The sequence below is a fragment of the Chaetomium fimeti genome (genome assembly GCF_033439085.1).
Source record: "Chaetomium fimeti strain CBS 168.71 chromosome Unknown B0H64scaffold_6, whole genome shotgun sequence".
Classification (NCBI taxonomy): Eukaryota; Fungi; Ascomycota; class Sordariomycetes; order Sordariales; family Chaetomiaceae; genus Chaetomium; species Chaetomium fimeti.
The window spans coordinates 1,929,720-1,944,533 of NW_026944334.1; the positions used below are offsets into that span (position 1 = coordinate 1,929,720).

At 58.4% G+C, this 14,814-nt stretch overlaps 3 protein-coding genes across 3 annotated transcripts; 2 read left to right on the forward strand and 1 right to left on the reverse strand.

The window, feature by feature from the left end:
* Positions 1-453: 453 nt before the first annotated feature.
* Positions 454-4,670, forward strand: B0H64DRAFT_326797 (uncharacterized protein; the record flags this gene model as incomplete). Its single annotated transcript, XM_062800757.1, has 3 exons — positions 454-1,041; positions 1,093-4,476; positions 4,530-4,670. 3 exons carry the CDS (start codon positions 454-456, stop codon positions 4,668-4,670), a joined length of 4,113 nt encoding a protein of 1,370 aa, XP_062656943.1.
* A 3,431-nt stretch (positions 4,671-8,101) lies between these two features.
* B0H64DRAFT_212827 (uncharacterized protein) lies at positions 8,102-9,258 on the reverse strand. Its single transcript, XM_062799462.1, has 2 exons — positions 9,029-9,258; positions 8,102-8,931 (listed from the first exon to the last, which is right to left on the reverse strand). The coding sequence occupies exons 1-2, from the start codon at positions 9,094-9,096 to the stop codon at positions 8,211-8,213; spliced, it is 789 nt and encodes a 262-aa protein (XP_062656944.1). The 5' UTR covers positions 9,097-9,258; the 3' UTR covers positions 8,102-8,210.
* A 2,288-nt stretch (positions 9,259-11,546) lies between these two features.
* On the forward strand, positions 11,547-13,866 carry B0H64DRAFT_212837 (velvet factor-domain-containing protein). Its single transcript, XM_062799463.1, has 3 exons — positions 11,547-11,723; positions 11,856-12,100; positions 12,157-13,866. The coding sequence occupies exons 2-3, from the start codon at positions 11,923-11,925 to the stop codon at positions 13,680-13,682; spliced, it is 1,704 nt and encodes a 567-aa protein (XP_062656945.1). The 5' UTR covers positions 11,547-11,723; positions 11,856-11,922; the 3' UTR covers positions 13,683-13,866.
* Positions 13,867-14,814: the final 948 nt, after the last annotated feature.

The following is a 14,814-nucleotide window of genomic DNA, read 5'->3' on the forward strand; positions in this document are numbered from 1 at the left end:
GGAATTGGTCCCCGTTATTTACATAAGCACGGTAATGTAGCTGTGTCGGAGGAAGTGCATGATGCATCTCTGGCTGGGCATCGGACACCCACCCCCGGCGCTAGTCCCTGGACAGCCTGTTGCGTGGCCCTGCTCAACCTTTGGGTTCTGAAGTGACCCGAGATTACCTTGGCCTCTTGGTCGCCATTTTCCTTACCGCGGGGAGGAAGGAACGGCACTTTTCATCCAGCTTTTGCTTTTTTATCGGTACCCGACCTTCTCCAGCCCATCTCTCATTCAATTCTAGCCCAGATATAACAAACATGCCGCAGTAGTTGCCGGAGTCGCTTTAACCGACCCTGCGTCAATTCTACCTCCATTTATTTTCCTTTCGCTCTGTCGCCGCCTCCGACACGGCCTGCGTTGCATCAATCCCACCAATATTCCCAGTCGGTCGGCCACTCCCAACAAAAAATGGCCGGCTCAGCACAATGCGAGTCCGACTTCGACATATCGCATTACATCAACGAGTCGCACTTCGCGAACGAGTTTATCGATTCCGATGAAGGGAGTCCGCTTCCCGACCTGCTCGAATCCGATGTTGCCAGCCCCCGGCCTCACCGCCCGCACAGCTCCGGCGCCGATTCATTTCACGCCATGCCGGATGCCCCGCAAGATTGTGGTTCCCCGTCGGAAGCCCTCGGGCTTGTGAGCGCGGGCTCGCGCTCTAGGAATGGTCATCACGGGTCCACATTTGACTCGACGTCTTCGAAGCGGACGTCAACCACAGCCCTAACACAACTAACGGCGGGCGATTTGCGGATGGATGGTGGCGCCAATGGCAAGACGGATTGGGACATGATGGCGGACGCATTCCCAGGGACCGACGCCAGCGTGTTCCCTATGGGGGGGCAAACATTCGAGTTCTTAAATGGGCGTACCGCCGCGCAGTCCCGGATGCAAAGCCCAATGGACAGTCCTAGTCCGTTCGGGTCCGCTCTCACCGCGCTATCTCCCGACGCTACGATGGCCTCTCCGCCGTCTGGCGATGAGAGCTACCTGGTAAGTCTGCGCGAGGCAACCGCAGCTTGTCGCACGCTAACCAGCCGGAAGCCATTCACATTCAAACCCCCGGGGCTGCGACCGGAGGCGACATCCGAAGGGCCGTTGTGTATGCGCCCTTCCCAACCGCCGGCGGCGGTAAAGTACGAATTTCACGGCTCACAGGAGGCAGGCGCCGGTTCGACAAGCATGGCTGGGTTCATGGACGCCATATATCCAAACGCGGGCCAGCTCGCCGCGGGGGGCCCGTTCTTCCACAACAACACGCACATGCCCACACAATTACCTGTTGACTATCAGCCATACGGCCCCGGACCGTACACGTTAGAAGTTGGTGCCACCAACACCAAATCCCGAGTCGAAACGCAGATCACGATCAAGCTCAGGCTCCCCCAACTCCCGCTCGGGGCCACAAAAGTTCATCTTCCCAAGCACACGATCAGCAAGCCCAAATTCTGGACGAAACCGCCACCGCAACCGTCCCCGGACACTCTCGAGCTACACGCAATGCTTGTTTGCACGAGCGCGATGCAGGTACAGCAGCAAAGAACGGCGGCCCTTCAGCGGGCGCAGAAAGCTGCAGGACTGCGCAAGAAACAAGACAACGCAAAGTCGGAGGAGGAGGGCGAAGAGGTGAAGACGCAAGAGGGGGGCGAGGTGCAAATCTGCGAGAATTGCATAGGCAGGGAACGGAAACGTGCGGGTCGTAAGAAGTCGAAGCACCCACAGGACGAAGAGGCTTGGAGGCAGGACGAGGCGAGGCGAGTAATCGTCTTCAACACGCAGGAGGTCAAGGAGTGGGCCTTGCAGAACCACCCCGAGACCGGTTCCCGGAGGTATTGGCAGGTGGAGGCGCCTATGAGGATTGCCTGTTACTGTCGACACCACGCCGAAAAGCAGGGGTTCCAGATCATCTTCACCCTGACCGACCATCTCGGCAAGCTCGTCGCTCAGACCATGTCAGAATCCATCATGATCACCGACGATCACAAGACGACAAGCCCCAATCCCGTTTCCAAGCCCGCTCCCGGGGTGCCGGCCACACTGCTCACCCCACGAGAAGAGCTTCCCTTGCAGGTCGCTCCGGGCCCTGGGCCTTCCTTGGAGTCATCCCCAAGCCTAGACCTGCAGGCCGCGAGAAGGAGCTCTTCGAGCTCGACGCCGATCTCGGCAGTGCCGCCGGAGCAACTTCAGCCATCTTTGACCGCTCAACACCTCTCCCGCCCGGCGTCCCCTTCGTTCTCTACTGGACCAGCGAAACGGCGGAGAGCCAACAACTCGACGTCAAAAATACCTAGTGACTTGGCCATGACGCCGCTCGATACATCGTTTTTGTCCGCTCCCCGGATGCCTCCTTCTACGGGTTCGAACATGATCACGCCGGCATCGTCGTCGTTTTCCCCGACACCTCCCCCATCGTTCCCGCCACCCGCCGAGCTGCAATTGTTTGGCCCCGGCCCTACCATGTCTGAGGCATCGACAAATCCGTTCGGGAATAACCCACTCCCAGGCGGCAACAATAGCCAGCTTCTTTCGCCCAACCCGAGCAGGACGCCTAGCCTGGCCAACTTGGCCATGTCTATGTTTGGCCCACCTTCATCAGCGCGGCATAATCCTGCTGTCTCTTCGGCTACTTCCCCCGCCGCTCCCCGGAACGCACCGCACGCTACCCCGGGCCAAGGGAGGAACCAACAGCCCCAGACGCAAAGGGCTATTTTCAAGGTCATCCCCGGCGAAGGGCCCGTCACTGGCGGTATCGAGGTCACATTGATGGGCCAAGGATTCGAAGCTGGCATGCAGGTCATGTTTGGCGACAAGCAAGCGCCGGGGACCATGTACTGGTCATCAGAAAGTCTGGTGTGCCTGCTGCCTCCATCCGAGATGGCTGGCATGGTGCCTGTCACCATCAGGGGCCTGAACCTGGGCCCTCAGTGGTTCCGATACGTGGATGATAGCGAGCAGCAGCTCCTTCGCACGGCACTGATGATCCTCGGCAACAAGATGACGGGCGGATATGAGGACCCGACCGAATTTGCCCGCCGGATTATCAAGGAATCTTCGAACGGTTACCCCTCGGGTGGTGGCGACATGTCCGGCGTAGAGGGCTCTTCCAATCATGCCATGGACAACTTTGAGAACCATCTCCTCAAGCTCATGGAGCTGATGGACCTCAGCAACAGCACCCGGAAGCCGCGGCTCAACCTCAGGCGGAGGATAACGGGCCAAACCATGCTGCATCTGGCTTGCAAGATGGGTCTACACCGTTTCGTTGCTGGTCTTCTGGCGCGAGGCGCGAATCCAGACCCGCGCGACAACGGCGGCTACACGGCATTACACATGGCGTCCATGAGCAACCACACCCAGATTGTCCGGCTCCTGATTGCCCACGGGGCAGATTCGACATTGCGGACCTTGTCAGGCCTGACGGCTGTTGATGTCGCCAAGTCAAGGGAGGTTGTGCGCATCATCCACCGCTTCGAGCAGCATCGACGATCGCAAAGTGACAGCTCGTCGCATAGCCGCGTCAACAGTGTCGCGAGCTTCAAGTCAATTCGGGCGGCTGTATCCCAAGAAATCGCTGATACGTCGAGCGATGAACCCGGACCTGAGACGGAAAGCTCAGAAGAGTACTCGGAAGCTTATTCCTCGGATCTTGCTGAGGAGACCAGAGCTACTGATCCGGCGGATCTTCGCATCCGTCGCAAGAGCGCTGTCAACACCCCCGCGCGTACGAGGAGTCCGTCTCGTCCCCGTCGCCGAGGTACCGATGCAACGGGCGCTCTTATGGGTGCGATCAAGGAGCAAGTTGCGGCTCAGTTCCAGCAGCTCCATCAGAGGATGGAGCCGCACCTACAATATCTGCCGCAGCTGCCGCAGCTCCCCCAACTTCCCCAGTTGCCCCAGTTCCCCCAGTTCGCGCAGCTGCCCAACTTCCCCCAGATCCCCAACATGCCCCCGCTGCCGGAGTACCAAAACCAGGTTTTGCAGCGGCTCGCGACCATGATTGGCGGCCCCAGACCAGGGCCGGGTGAGGACGGAGCCCCGAACAGAGGCACTGAGAGCACCTGGCAATACCTGTCACCCTTCGCCACCAAGGCCACGGCACCGCCGCCAGCCTACGACGAGCTCTTCCCTCACCAAGGCGACCTAGACACGAAACGATCGTCCGCCGCCCAAGCAGCCGTCGACGCCGCGGCAGACTCCAAATGCGCCACTCTGTTCGATCAGGCGGAGACGTCGGCCTCGGCAAGCGCCGAAACTACCGCCGCCATCGTGGAGGACAATGGCGAGGAGTCGGAGGGCCAGGAGATCCCCGCACTCTTGCAGATCGGCCGCAAGGATGCCATCACCCGCGAGCAGCAGGACACGCTCCGGCGAGCACACGCGCAGAATCTCAAGAAGTTGAGCTGGGACCGGAACCTGTTCTTTATCTGGGTATGTCCCCCCCGCTGCGTTTTCCATATTTATCCGCTAACAAATCTCGCTAGATTCCACTGCTCATCCTCATGATCGGTGCCATGGCCTACCACGGCATGCCGGGCTTTGTCGGGACGACCCGCATCCCGGTCTCGGTTGTTTCGAGGGCCCAGGTTGGGGTACGTCTGGCTGTTCCTGCTGCCGGCGTGTAGCATGTGGCGGGCGTTCCCGGGGGGCTTACCGCTGCGGCGGTGTAGGGTGTTTTTTTTCTGTTACTGTTTGAGGAGGAGGCGGGAGGCTTATGTATTGCTCTAAACTTTTTTTCTCCATAAACCTGGGGCGCGAGCTCGAAGGTAGCTAGAGGCGCCGGCGTGTGAAGGGATACGGGGGGGGTTCCTTTTGTGGATGGATGCACGATTTATTTTTTTCAGACCAACGCTACGAGACGTAGGGGTGTCTCTCGTGCAGGGTTAGAGCGGTGGGCCGCTATCACTCGGCGGTTACGGGTATTGGAGGTTGTGTGCTTTGATGGCTGGTATGTTGCTGTATCTTGAACGTGTCTAGACAGACGAGTGGGTTTCCTAATGGTCGCGTATGGGGATGGGACGTTGGGTGGATGGGGTCTGCCTTGGGGAGGGAAGGGGTGTTAGCGACGTCGTCTTGGGAATCTAGTCATTCATGGCTTCTTGTATATAAATGTTTTTGAGGCTATTTGATAGCGTTACAGAAGTAGCGCTGGGCTTTTATCGACGAGATCTACGGTTTGCTATTTCTGCACCGACTGTTTCGTTGTCGATAGAAGGAGTTGAGGTTGGGTCAACTGGCAAACACTCTGTATAACAAGCCTTACACTTCTCGCCATAACGTAGTGCTTTCTTTCTATCTCTCCCTCTCTATCCAGTTGCTATCTCACATCCCATAACCCACTCCCTCGGCCGCCTCCCTTATCTAACCTTACCCCCGCCGCCCCCAACGAGGCGACACAGAAATGAGAAAACGGCTACGAGGAGGAACTAAAGGGAGGAATGCACGGCAGGGTATGTGAAAAAGGAGAAAGCCGCCACAGCTTGCCTGGTGACGACGTGGGGATGTCACAAGCAGAAGGTAATACCACCCACCCACCACCACTACCGAATTAAAGTAGTATCACCCGACAAATCGAGCATCAAAAAACAAGGTGTGGCGTTCCCGGGGGCAAGGCCAGCTATGTGCTATGTAAATGCGGTGCGAGCTAAACCCCTTCCCCAGACCACTGGTCCTGGGAATTGTTGGGATTGCTGTGTGACTTGCACATAGTTGTACTGGGGAGGGGCGAGGGCGAGAGGGGGTAGTTTTGTTGTCTTCTGTGGCCTGGGGACACGAAAGCCTGTTTTCTTTTCCGTCGCCCGGCGCACTCACGGGTGTCGTCTCGTCTAGGCCCTGGCGAGGCTGCTGTGTTATGTACGCGCACATCTCCCGCAAGGGGTGCTCGGTGAGGTGCTGGTACGTCCTCTTGCCTTTTTCTTCTTGCCCTGGTGACGAGGGGGGCTGGGTGGGAGGCTCAGTGTGCGAAGGTTGGACGGTGAGCTTTCGAGTCAGAGTAGATTGCGTATACGGTAAAGAATCAACGTGGCTCCCGCCCGCAAGGTGCGGCACATGCAGGCCAGGTTGTCATTAACCTGATCACCTTCCTTGTCACACTAAAGGCGATATTTGAGCTGTTTCTTACTTGACCTTGGTGAAGTGATTTGTGACGGGCGTGCTGCTCTTTACCAAGCAGGCGCCTAAATGACGACCCTGCACTGGGCACGGAGCGGAAGCATTTATCTCGTGAATAAATAGATGTAGCTGGGCACACTCGGTACACAGACTTTGCTCCGTGCCGGCTTGTCTGGCTCAGGGGGTCGTCGAGGAGAACACTCTGTGTGAAACACGGGACGCTACGGCAACAGCAAGCCACATCCAAGTCCTCGGCACGGGTGCGCACGAAGAGGTTGTTTCCAAGATGCCGTTGGCCGGGAAAAAGACGCGGCCACTTGCATTGCCGACGGCATGTGACGGGATGGACCCGTTGGTCGTCTCTCGGCCGGCCAGGCCCTGATACTGATAGGCTATCTCTCCGTTTGCGGAGGGGGACGTATGTACTATGCCATCGGATCGGGGGCCCTTCATGGAGATACGGGACGAGCAATGCTGCCAGCAGACCATATTGGAATGACTCGTCGGTTCGTGGTAACGCAGCACGGCACATAATGCCGGAGCTTCAAACCGGGGGAAACCACAGAATCATCCCGTGCCTGTGCCGTGTTACGCTGCTCCGAGTTTACCTCGTACATAGCCCACAGCACACAACTGCGCCGCAAGCAAGTCGGCAGGTCGGGTGTCTGGCCACGGCGTGGTTGTGCGTCGGCGAGGGGCACCGAGGGGCACCGAGGGACGGATCCGACAGGGCCAGCTGGATGGAGCTGCATGCTGTTTTTGAGGAAGCCTCTGATGTATCGTGTGCCCGCCTCTTCCGGTGTACCCCAACATCACCAGCCAGCAGACACAGTACAGCGGAACACAACCCCCCCCCTGACCCCCACCTTCGGAATAGATTATTGATGCAGCGAGATCAGCCACAGGGTAGCAATGCAGCATGCAGATTCCGGTTGTTGGCGCTCGCATGTCCAGATGGGCAACAGACGCAGGCAATTTGCTGTTTCTCATTTAAGAAAAAGAAAGGGGACGGCGTGGTGTGATGGGTGCGCGTGCGCGCGTGCGTTTCGATGCCACGTTTTCCGACCAGATCACATTGCAGTTTCGATAAATCACCGGCATGACTTCTCGACCGTTGAGAGAATCCCCTGGTCTGTACATACGCGGCGGGAAACTGCCGGTGCTTAGCGATGGAAAATCGGCCTTGTCTACAGAATACTGTTTCGAAGATGGGTGGGGGTAAACGTGAGGTGTGCTCAGGTCTCGGGATGGGAATAACATGGAGGTTTGCTCCGTCGGTTCAGGCTGAATGGTGTGCACCGGTAGTGGTCTGCTTGCTTGGTGGTGGGCTGTAATGTGCAGTTTGCAAGACTCGGGCTCGGACTCCCGTCATTTACTGCAGTCGAGAGGAGGCCTACACAGTAGGTGGAGGTCCTACACGGTGGGGGCACCTTTCTGGTTCCGTGTCAAAACCCGGAGAGGAAGGCTCGATAGGTGGAAAGCAGCAAAGCACAACCTGGGGGAGGCAAAAACATCTAAAATACAGGTTGACCTGCAAGCGGTTATCTGGAGATGAAAAAATAGTTATGTACCTAGTTAGGTCTTGTCGGCTGTTGGGCTTTCGGTGCCGAGGGGTTGGGTTTAGGTTCCGGGGAGCTGGCAATGAACAAAGCGCCCAAGAATCTGGACCCGGAATCGAACCATTTGCCTCCGCATGGCCTGACCGGAACTCGCGAGATAAAAAGAACCCACAGGCATGGTTCCGGGTCGATGCGCTCCGATGATTGTCGGAGGCGGGAAAAGCCACGTCATGGCTTTGTTGTCGAAGCGAGATCATGGGCCGAGTGGTGGTCGGCATTTTCCGTCACTAGAGAAACTTCAAGGTAAAATCGACGTCGTTGTCATCTTATGTAAAAAACATTATTACGTTAGCTCTGGAGGGCTTGCACTGTGCTTGCTCATTCCACTTCCCCGGACCACGCAGCCACAGTGCGAGTGTGCCTGCACATATCCTCTCGACCCTCCCTTTCTCTCTCATCTAGTATGTCGTGCATGTGTGGGTGCCCTGGATGCCATCACCGAGCTTGGTGGTGACTGTCTAGCTTATTGGTATGCTCATCCATCAACCTCTTTGCCAACGCCACAATAGGATTGTTCTTGTCGGCCTGCTCCAGCGCCGCCTGCTGCTCATTCGACTGCGTCTCAGCGAACAGATCGCGTACCTTGCCCGACCCCGTCGCCGTCTGCACCACGGCGAGCGTCGTGGCGAACTCGGTCCGCTCCGCCGCGCCGAGCTGGATGGCGTCGAGCATGAGAAGCGCAAAGTTCTGGCAGTTGTTGCTGATGAGGTTATACGCCGCCTTCTTCTGCCGCATCGCGTAGATGACCATCTCGCCCGCCTGCCGCAGCGCCTCGTCGTTGAAGCGCGTCTCGCCCACCCGGAACGTCCGCCACTCCTCCGCGTCCACCCGCCCGTTCACGTAGATGATGTCGAGGTTCTCGTCCATCCACAGCTCGTGGCAGTAGTCCCCCACCAGCACCGCCCAGTGCTGCGACGGGTCCGGATACTTGTGCACCTTCTCCGTGATCCACGCCCCGAGCTTGGTCCGCTCCGCGAACCACTTGCCTGCCGTCCCGCCCACCGGGTGCCACCCGATCTCGACCGTCCGGGCCCGCTGGTTGGTGCGGGGCTCCCCCGGCGGGACAATATTTGGTTTGTGTCCCAGCCCGAGCGAGTGCTCGAGCACGATTCGGCCCTTGACAAGTTCGTCTTTTCCGCGCGAGAAGCCCGTTTTGCTAGTAGGGCGGTTAACAACTACTGCCATGGTAGTTATGCAGGCGCATCTGCGCCCCCCAAGATATCTCTTCGTGTGGAGTGTGTGTGGCGACTTACAACAGCGACTTCATTCTCTTGCGCTTGGATTGCCCTCCCTTGTCGGAACCTGATTCCGAGCCGGCCATTTTGGGGTAGGTAAATTACTGTACAGTTGAGTCGTAGTGGTACGGCGTTCTGTTCCTCAAAACATCAGGAGTGGGCTTGATTCACGATTTCAAAACCAGTGGCTGCGCCAGAGCTGAGGATATCCCGAGATGGCAACTCCAGCTTATGTCCCACAAGCTACCTACACTCCAACCCCCACTCCCAGCTCAGCCCCAGCATGGCTGTGCCGCTACCGCTGCCGCTACCGCGGCCGCCTTTCTTCTCACCACTTTCAGCAGCTGAGACTCCTTTTAGAGTCGCCAACAATAGAATGCCCACGGCTCGGATGAAGTGCGACCTCAAAGCTCAGTGGTCGGGCATGATCCAAGGGCAGTACGAAGCGCCCTCGGCGCTCCTCGGCGCATGACGAGCAAAACTGTCCCCCGAGCGCTGGTCGCTTTGTGTGCGCGACTGTGAGGACACAAAAGGTGGCCCGGGAATCCCGGCCGACCTTGTTTGAGATCTTGCAGCAGCTTTCAATCCACCAAGAACCCGATCGATTCCAGGCGCTAGGGCGCTTAACGGGAAACAGTTAGGGACAGAGTTAACAGCGCCGGCTATGCCGGAAAAGGAGCTGGGGGGGGGGGGGGGGGGGGGGAGGATGGGGGGGAGGATGCGATCGGCACACCTCGGAGCTTCTTCGATTCCGGGCTTCGACTCCTGCTGCACGCAGCACCCCGATCTCGTGCCAAACCGCGAGCTCCCTTTTTTTTTTTGCGGCCCTTGGCATCATGAGGACACCATCCCGCAACGCATGACTTAGCTTTTCAGCCATGTCAACAGAGTAATCTGTACTGGACTACAGGACGGAGCACGGATCTGTACCAAGTATTTTTCTGCAAGAGACAAATGACGGAAAGCAAACCTTCTCGCCAAGGTGTTTTAATACTGCGCAGAAGCTCCCTAGAATCCCACGGCCGTTCTTCGGCCAGCAGCCAACCGGGTGTTTGCAGGCGCGCACGGCAGACGCTGAGACGGGCCCCTGGGCCGGGTTGGTTTTTGCGGAATGGTGGCTGGCTAGGCGTGACTGACGCCGTGTGATTGAACCAAACTCTGCGTCCATGTGCCCGGCTTGACCCAACCGAGAGTCGGGGGCGTTGCAAGGGTGGATGAGTCCAAGGACTCGGTGGCCATTGTCGGATTTTGTCGTCGTCCTCGTTGAAACATCGCACCAAAACGATTCTCATTTTTCCCATCCATTTTTCTTTTTTCTTTCCTTCGGTCAACCTTCAACAATCAAGAAGCGGGTCAAAGACAAAGCTCAATCGCACAAACGATCGGTCCCGTCGCTCTGGGGTCTGCAGCGGGGCGATTGAAACGGTCAGGGCCCAGCCGAGCCAGCGTCTTTGATCTCGGGTCGGGGGTTCCATGGTTCGCACAAACCGTTTGGGGCATGGCCTGGCCTGGGCAGAACTGACGGCAGAACCTGAACCCTGGATCAGAAATATGGGGCCATGCACCGGCTGACCAACGGGAAGCAGCTCTGCAGGACCCCCGAGTGGCGGAGAGGACGGCATTAGTCCCGGAAAGGAAGCCTATCCCCAAGGGTGCGGTCGTGTGGTGCGGTGCTGCACTGTGCTTCTTCACGGCCTAGGTCCCCTTCCCGCTGGGCCGGGAATCCGTCTCGGCCACTCACTGGCGCAGCCGCCCACCCACCGGGTTTTGTTGGGCCAGCCAGGACGAGATGACCAAATCGAGGAATCCCATCTCACACAGTGTAAAAACTACCTCCTGCTGACTGTGCCCCCGCAACAGACACAGACGGGCGGAATGATCACCGCGACTGGGGGTCGGCCGACCTCTCCACTGCAAGATGGATGCACCTGCCCTGCCCTGCACCCGCTGTGCTGTGACATTGCGCCCGCCCTCATTTCCAATCCCCTGCCTCGCTCTGCACATCCCAGCCAGGGCCGGGTTTGGTTGCTCTTTTCTCTCTCTCACCCCGTCTCCTGCATCCTGCGTGCCGAACTTTCGAAACCCCTTCCCTTCTCTCCTCGACCTCCACATCGCGAAAGGAAACGCGGCGCGACTTTCTCGACAAGTTGCGAAGAGGAAACGAGGAAGAAGAAGAAGAAAAAGAAGAGCGTTGGGAAACCGAACCGGACGATCGGACAGCGGCAGGAAATACCGGTCCACTGGCTGAGACGAACCACGCAACGCTGCCACAACCTGTCACCCACCCAATAACAGACCGTCGGGTCCGACCGTGCTTTTTCAGCTTTCCCGTCACTCTGGTTTCTGGAACCGCTGGGTCCTCCCTCTCTCCACACGCTCGCCCCCCCTCTCGGTCAACCAACAACCTTTCCAACCGACATTCGATCGTCATACAAACGATTGATGAGTCGTTTTCTCCCTCGACTCTCGGTTTCCTCTTGTTAAACCGTGCCGATACGCGGTCCCCCGAAAATATCGATTCCGCCATTTCGTCCGAATCGCCAAGCGAATCACGCACTCGCACCCGCCAGCGTGTAATCGGGACGTCGCACGATTGGGACTTGTTTCGCTGCTTCTTGTGGTACTCGGGACTCTGGGGCTGCCGATTGTGAATTGTTTGTTCGGCCTTCCGAAAGGCATCCGTGCTGTGACGGGCGATTCCCTGCATCGCGATGTAAGTGCTGCGCACATATCCTGTCATTCCACGCCCTTTGCCCCATTCTCGGGCTCAGGTCCGACAAACGCACGATCAAACTCGTGCATCGCACACGTGTTTGAGATGCAGCATCGCTAACGCAGCCTCTAGCACTTGATAAACATCGGATAAATCTGGTGGTTCCGTCGTTTTAAATTGGGATCGAATATTTCACAAGATGGGCGCTCCGATACTCGCCTCGGCGGCTCACGCCATGTCGGCACTCGAAACTGGCGGCCACACCATGGATGCTTCCATCACTTCCAGAGACACCAAGGGCGGCCGGAGGCTATGGTACCGCATGAGGGTGATCCAGCAGCCGGAGCGTGCGAGAGCCTGTGGCTCTGGTCCGAAGTGTAAGTGGATTCGATATTCATCTCGTCCGATCCAAGTTCTGACAGCGTGCATTTAGCATCCGCCGACCGTCGCCCTGTTGACCCGCCTCCCGTTGTGGAGCTGCGCATCTACGAAGGCCAAACGTGGGACCAGGCACAGGAGAAGGACATCACTTTCGTCTACAATGCCAACTTCTTCCTGTTCGCCACGCTCGAGCATGCTCGGATCATGGCCCATGCTCGCGGCTCGGCGTCTTCGGCTAACACGCCGCCTGTGCTGACCGGTATGCCCGTTTCCGGCATGGCGTATCTGGACCGGCCGCAGGAGGCTGGTTATTTCCTCTTCCCAGATCTCTCGGTAAGGCACGAGGGCCGGTACAAGCTGACCTTCAACCTGTACGAGGAGACCAAGGAAGACAAGGACAAGGACAAGGAGCGCGATGTCGAGAGCCAGCCGCCTCTTACCGGCCTGAGCCCCGCCACGGGAGGCTCGTTTGATTTCCGCATGGAGGTCAAGTCGCAGGACTTCATCGTTTACAGTGCTAAGAAGTTCCCCGGTCTGGCCGAGAGCACGGCGCTCAGCCGTGTTGTTGCGGAGCAGGGATGTCGCGTGCGCATTCGCCGTGACGTGAGGATGAGGCGCCGCGATGGCAAGGGTGCTGGAGACTACGACAACGCCGAGGAGGAGTACAACCGCAGGAGGAGAACGGCGACGCCCGATAACCGCAACAACGACTTTGCCGCCCGCGCGCGGTCGATGAGCGGGAGCACAGAACGCACCCCGTATTCGGCTGACCCCCAGCGCCGTCCGTCGATGGCCGATTACCCGTCGCAGTATGCGCAGAACCCGCCATCTGGTGGCCATCTGGGGTTCCTGGGTGGAAACGCCAGCTCGCAGTACCCTGCTGCCCCGCCGCAGCCGTTTGCGCAGCCGCCGTCGGTCCCTGCGTCGCCTGTGTACCCGCCCACCCAGGCCGCTCCCTACCAAATGCAGGCCTCATACCCTCCACCGCCGCCGCCGCCTGCGCCGAAGCCGCACAGCAGAGAGCGGACGCCTTCCCAGTCCGGGTATGCCCCGATCAACCCGGCGCCGCCTCGCCGTGAGAGCATCCACCACGACTACCGCCCGTCCGGCCCCGTACAACTCCCACCGCTGCCTCCCCCGCCCTTCCACCCGCCGACGCCGAAGCAGTCCCACATGCTGCCACCACAGGCGCCGCAGCCGCCGCAGGTCCTCCCGCCTCTCCGGATCGACGGCAACAACAACCGCCACCCGGTGCCCATGTCGAGCCCGACGTCCAACAACAACAACACCCCACGCCACCTCGCCCCGCTCGCGCCGCTCATCCAGAGCGCCACCAACAGCAACAACACCAGCACCGGCAAGGGCCCCGTGCACCCGGCCACGCTGCCGCCGCCGACGACGTACGCCGGCACCAAGCGGGCGCACGACGAGTCGTTCTGGTACGAGCCGGAGCGCGGGCGCTTCCAGAACGGCGCCCGCGACAAGGGCACCTCGGAGGACATTGCCCGCGACGAGATGCCCATGGCCTTTGCGCGTGCCGATGGCAGCCGGAGTTATGGTGCTTTGTTGCCGTATTAAAAGTCGAGGGGCTGCGAAGGAAGTGGTGGGTATGTGCGTTGTTGGGGTTGGCTGTTCTGGGTTTTTCGGTTGGTGTGGTGGTTGGTGGTGTTGGGAGTTGATCGCTTCCCATTCTCTTCTTTGTGCTCTTTCCCCTATTTTTGTTTCGCGCTCTTCCAAAACGCCTGTATGAGTCAACGATTGGTTGGCTTGACTTGGCTTTGACTCGGCTTTGCTTGCGTGCCGGCTTGCTGCTGGCTTTGATCTTTTTGTGGTGCATATTGCTGGCGCGCCCCCCTTCCTGGTAACCGCACGAGGGGGGGTGTCTGCCTGGCTTTTCTCAACTCGGCTTTGGCATCGACACACTGGCACTAGTTTTTTGTTTGGGATGGATGGTCACGTCGCACTCGACATACATTCTCTGCTGGGTCTTTTGTTTCCTTTTTATCTTGAGTTGTGGATAGCTCGCTCGATACACGACGGACGTCGCTCTGGTTTTTTGTTCTTGTTCTATTTGCACAATTCGTATACATTATACAGCATGGGGGAAAGCTCCGATTGAGCTCGGTATTACTTGGGGCGACTTCACAAGTGAGCTACGGAGTATGGCTGGCTGGCTGGATGAGGGAAGATTGATGGATCTATTGCCGGGGAATAGGAAAGGAAAGGGGAAGGATCGAGCAGGATGTGATTTTGGGCTTTTCTTTGTTTGAATAGGTTTGGTCTGTTTGGTCTGGTATGAATATTAGTTCTCACATTTGGTTCTCACATGCGCTGAGTGTCTGTGGCCCGAACATGGTCCGACCGACAATGGTACTTTGTAATCTCGAGTCCGTCTCATGAAAAAGCCTTCGGGTGGTTAACCCCTTTCACCTTGGTTCCGGAGCGGCGCAGTTGGTGGGGTCAACTGAACTTCGTGCTGAATGATTGGGCCGTCTGTGCCTGGTTCCTGCGAGCGGGCCGTTGCGTGGGAAAAGTGTGGGAAGGAAGTCCGGTGGAGGGTGGTTGCCCGGTCGGCCAGGCGGCAGGGTGTGGACGGGCCATTTGGGAGGCCGGCCAATGTCAATAACAGACGGGTGCCCACCCCCTTTCTTTTCCCTCTTTGCCGCGTCTTGTCTTTGTTTGTCTTGCATCTGCGCAACTTTGAAACGAG

Coding starts and splice junctions, on each gene's coding strand:
- B0H64DRAFT_212827 (XM_062799462.1), bottom strand. CDS start 9,096: ATGGCCGGCTCGGAATCAGGTTCCGACAAGGGAGGGCAATCCAAGCGC. Junction 8,932..9,028: donor AAGAGAATGAAGTCGCTGTT/GTAAGTCGCCAC, acceptor CCGCCCTACTAG/CAAAACGGGCTTCTCGCGCG.
- B0H64DRAFT_212837 (XM_062799463.1), top strand. CDS start 11,923: ATGGGCGCTCCGATACTCGCCTCGGCGGCTCACGCCATGTCGGCACTC. Junction 12,101..12,156: donor CTGTGGCTCTGGTCCGAAGT/GTAAGTGGATTC, acceptor GCGTGCATTTAG/CATCCGCCGACCGTCGCCCT.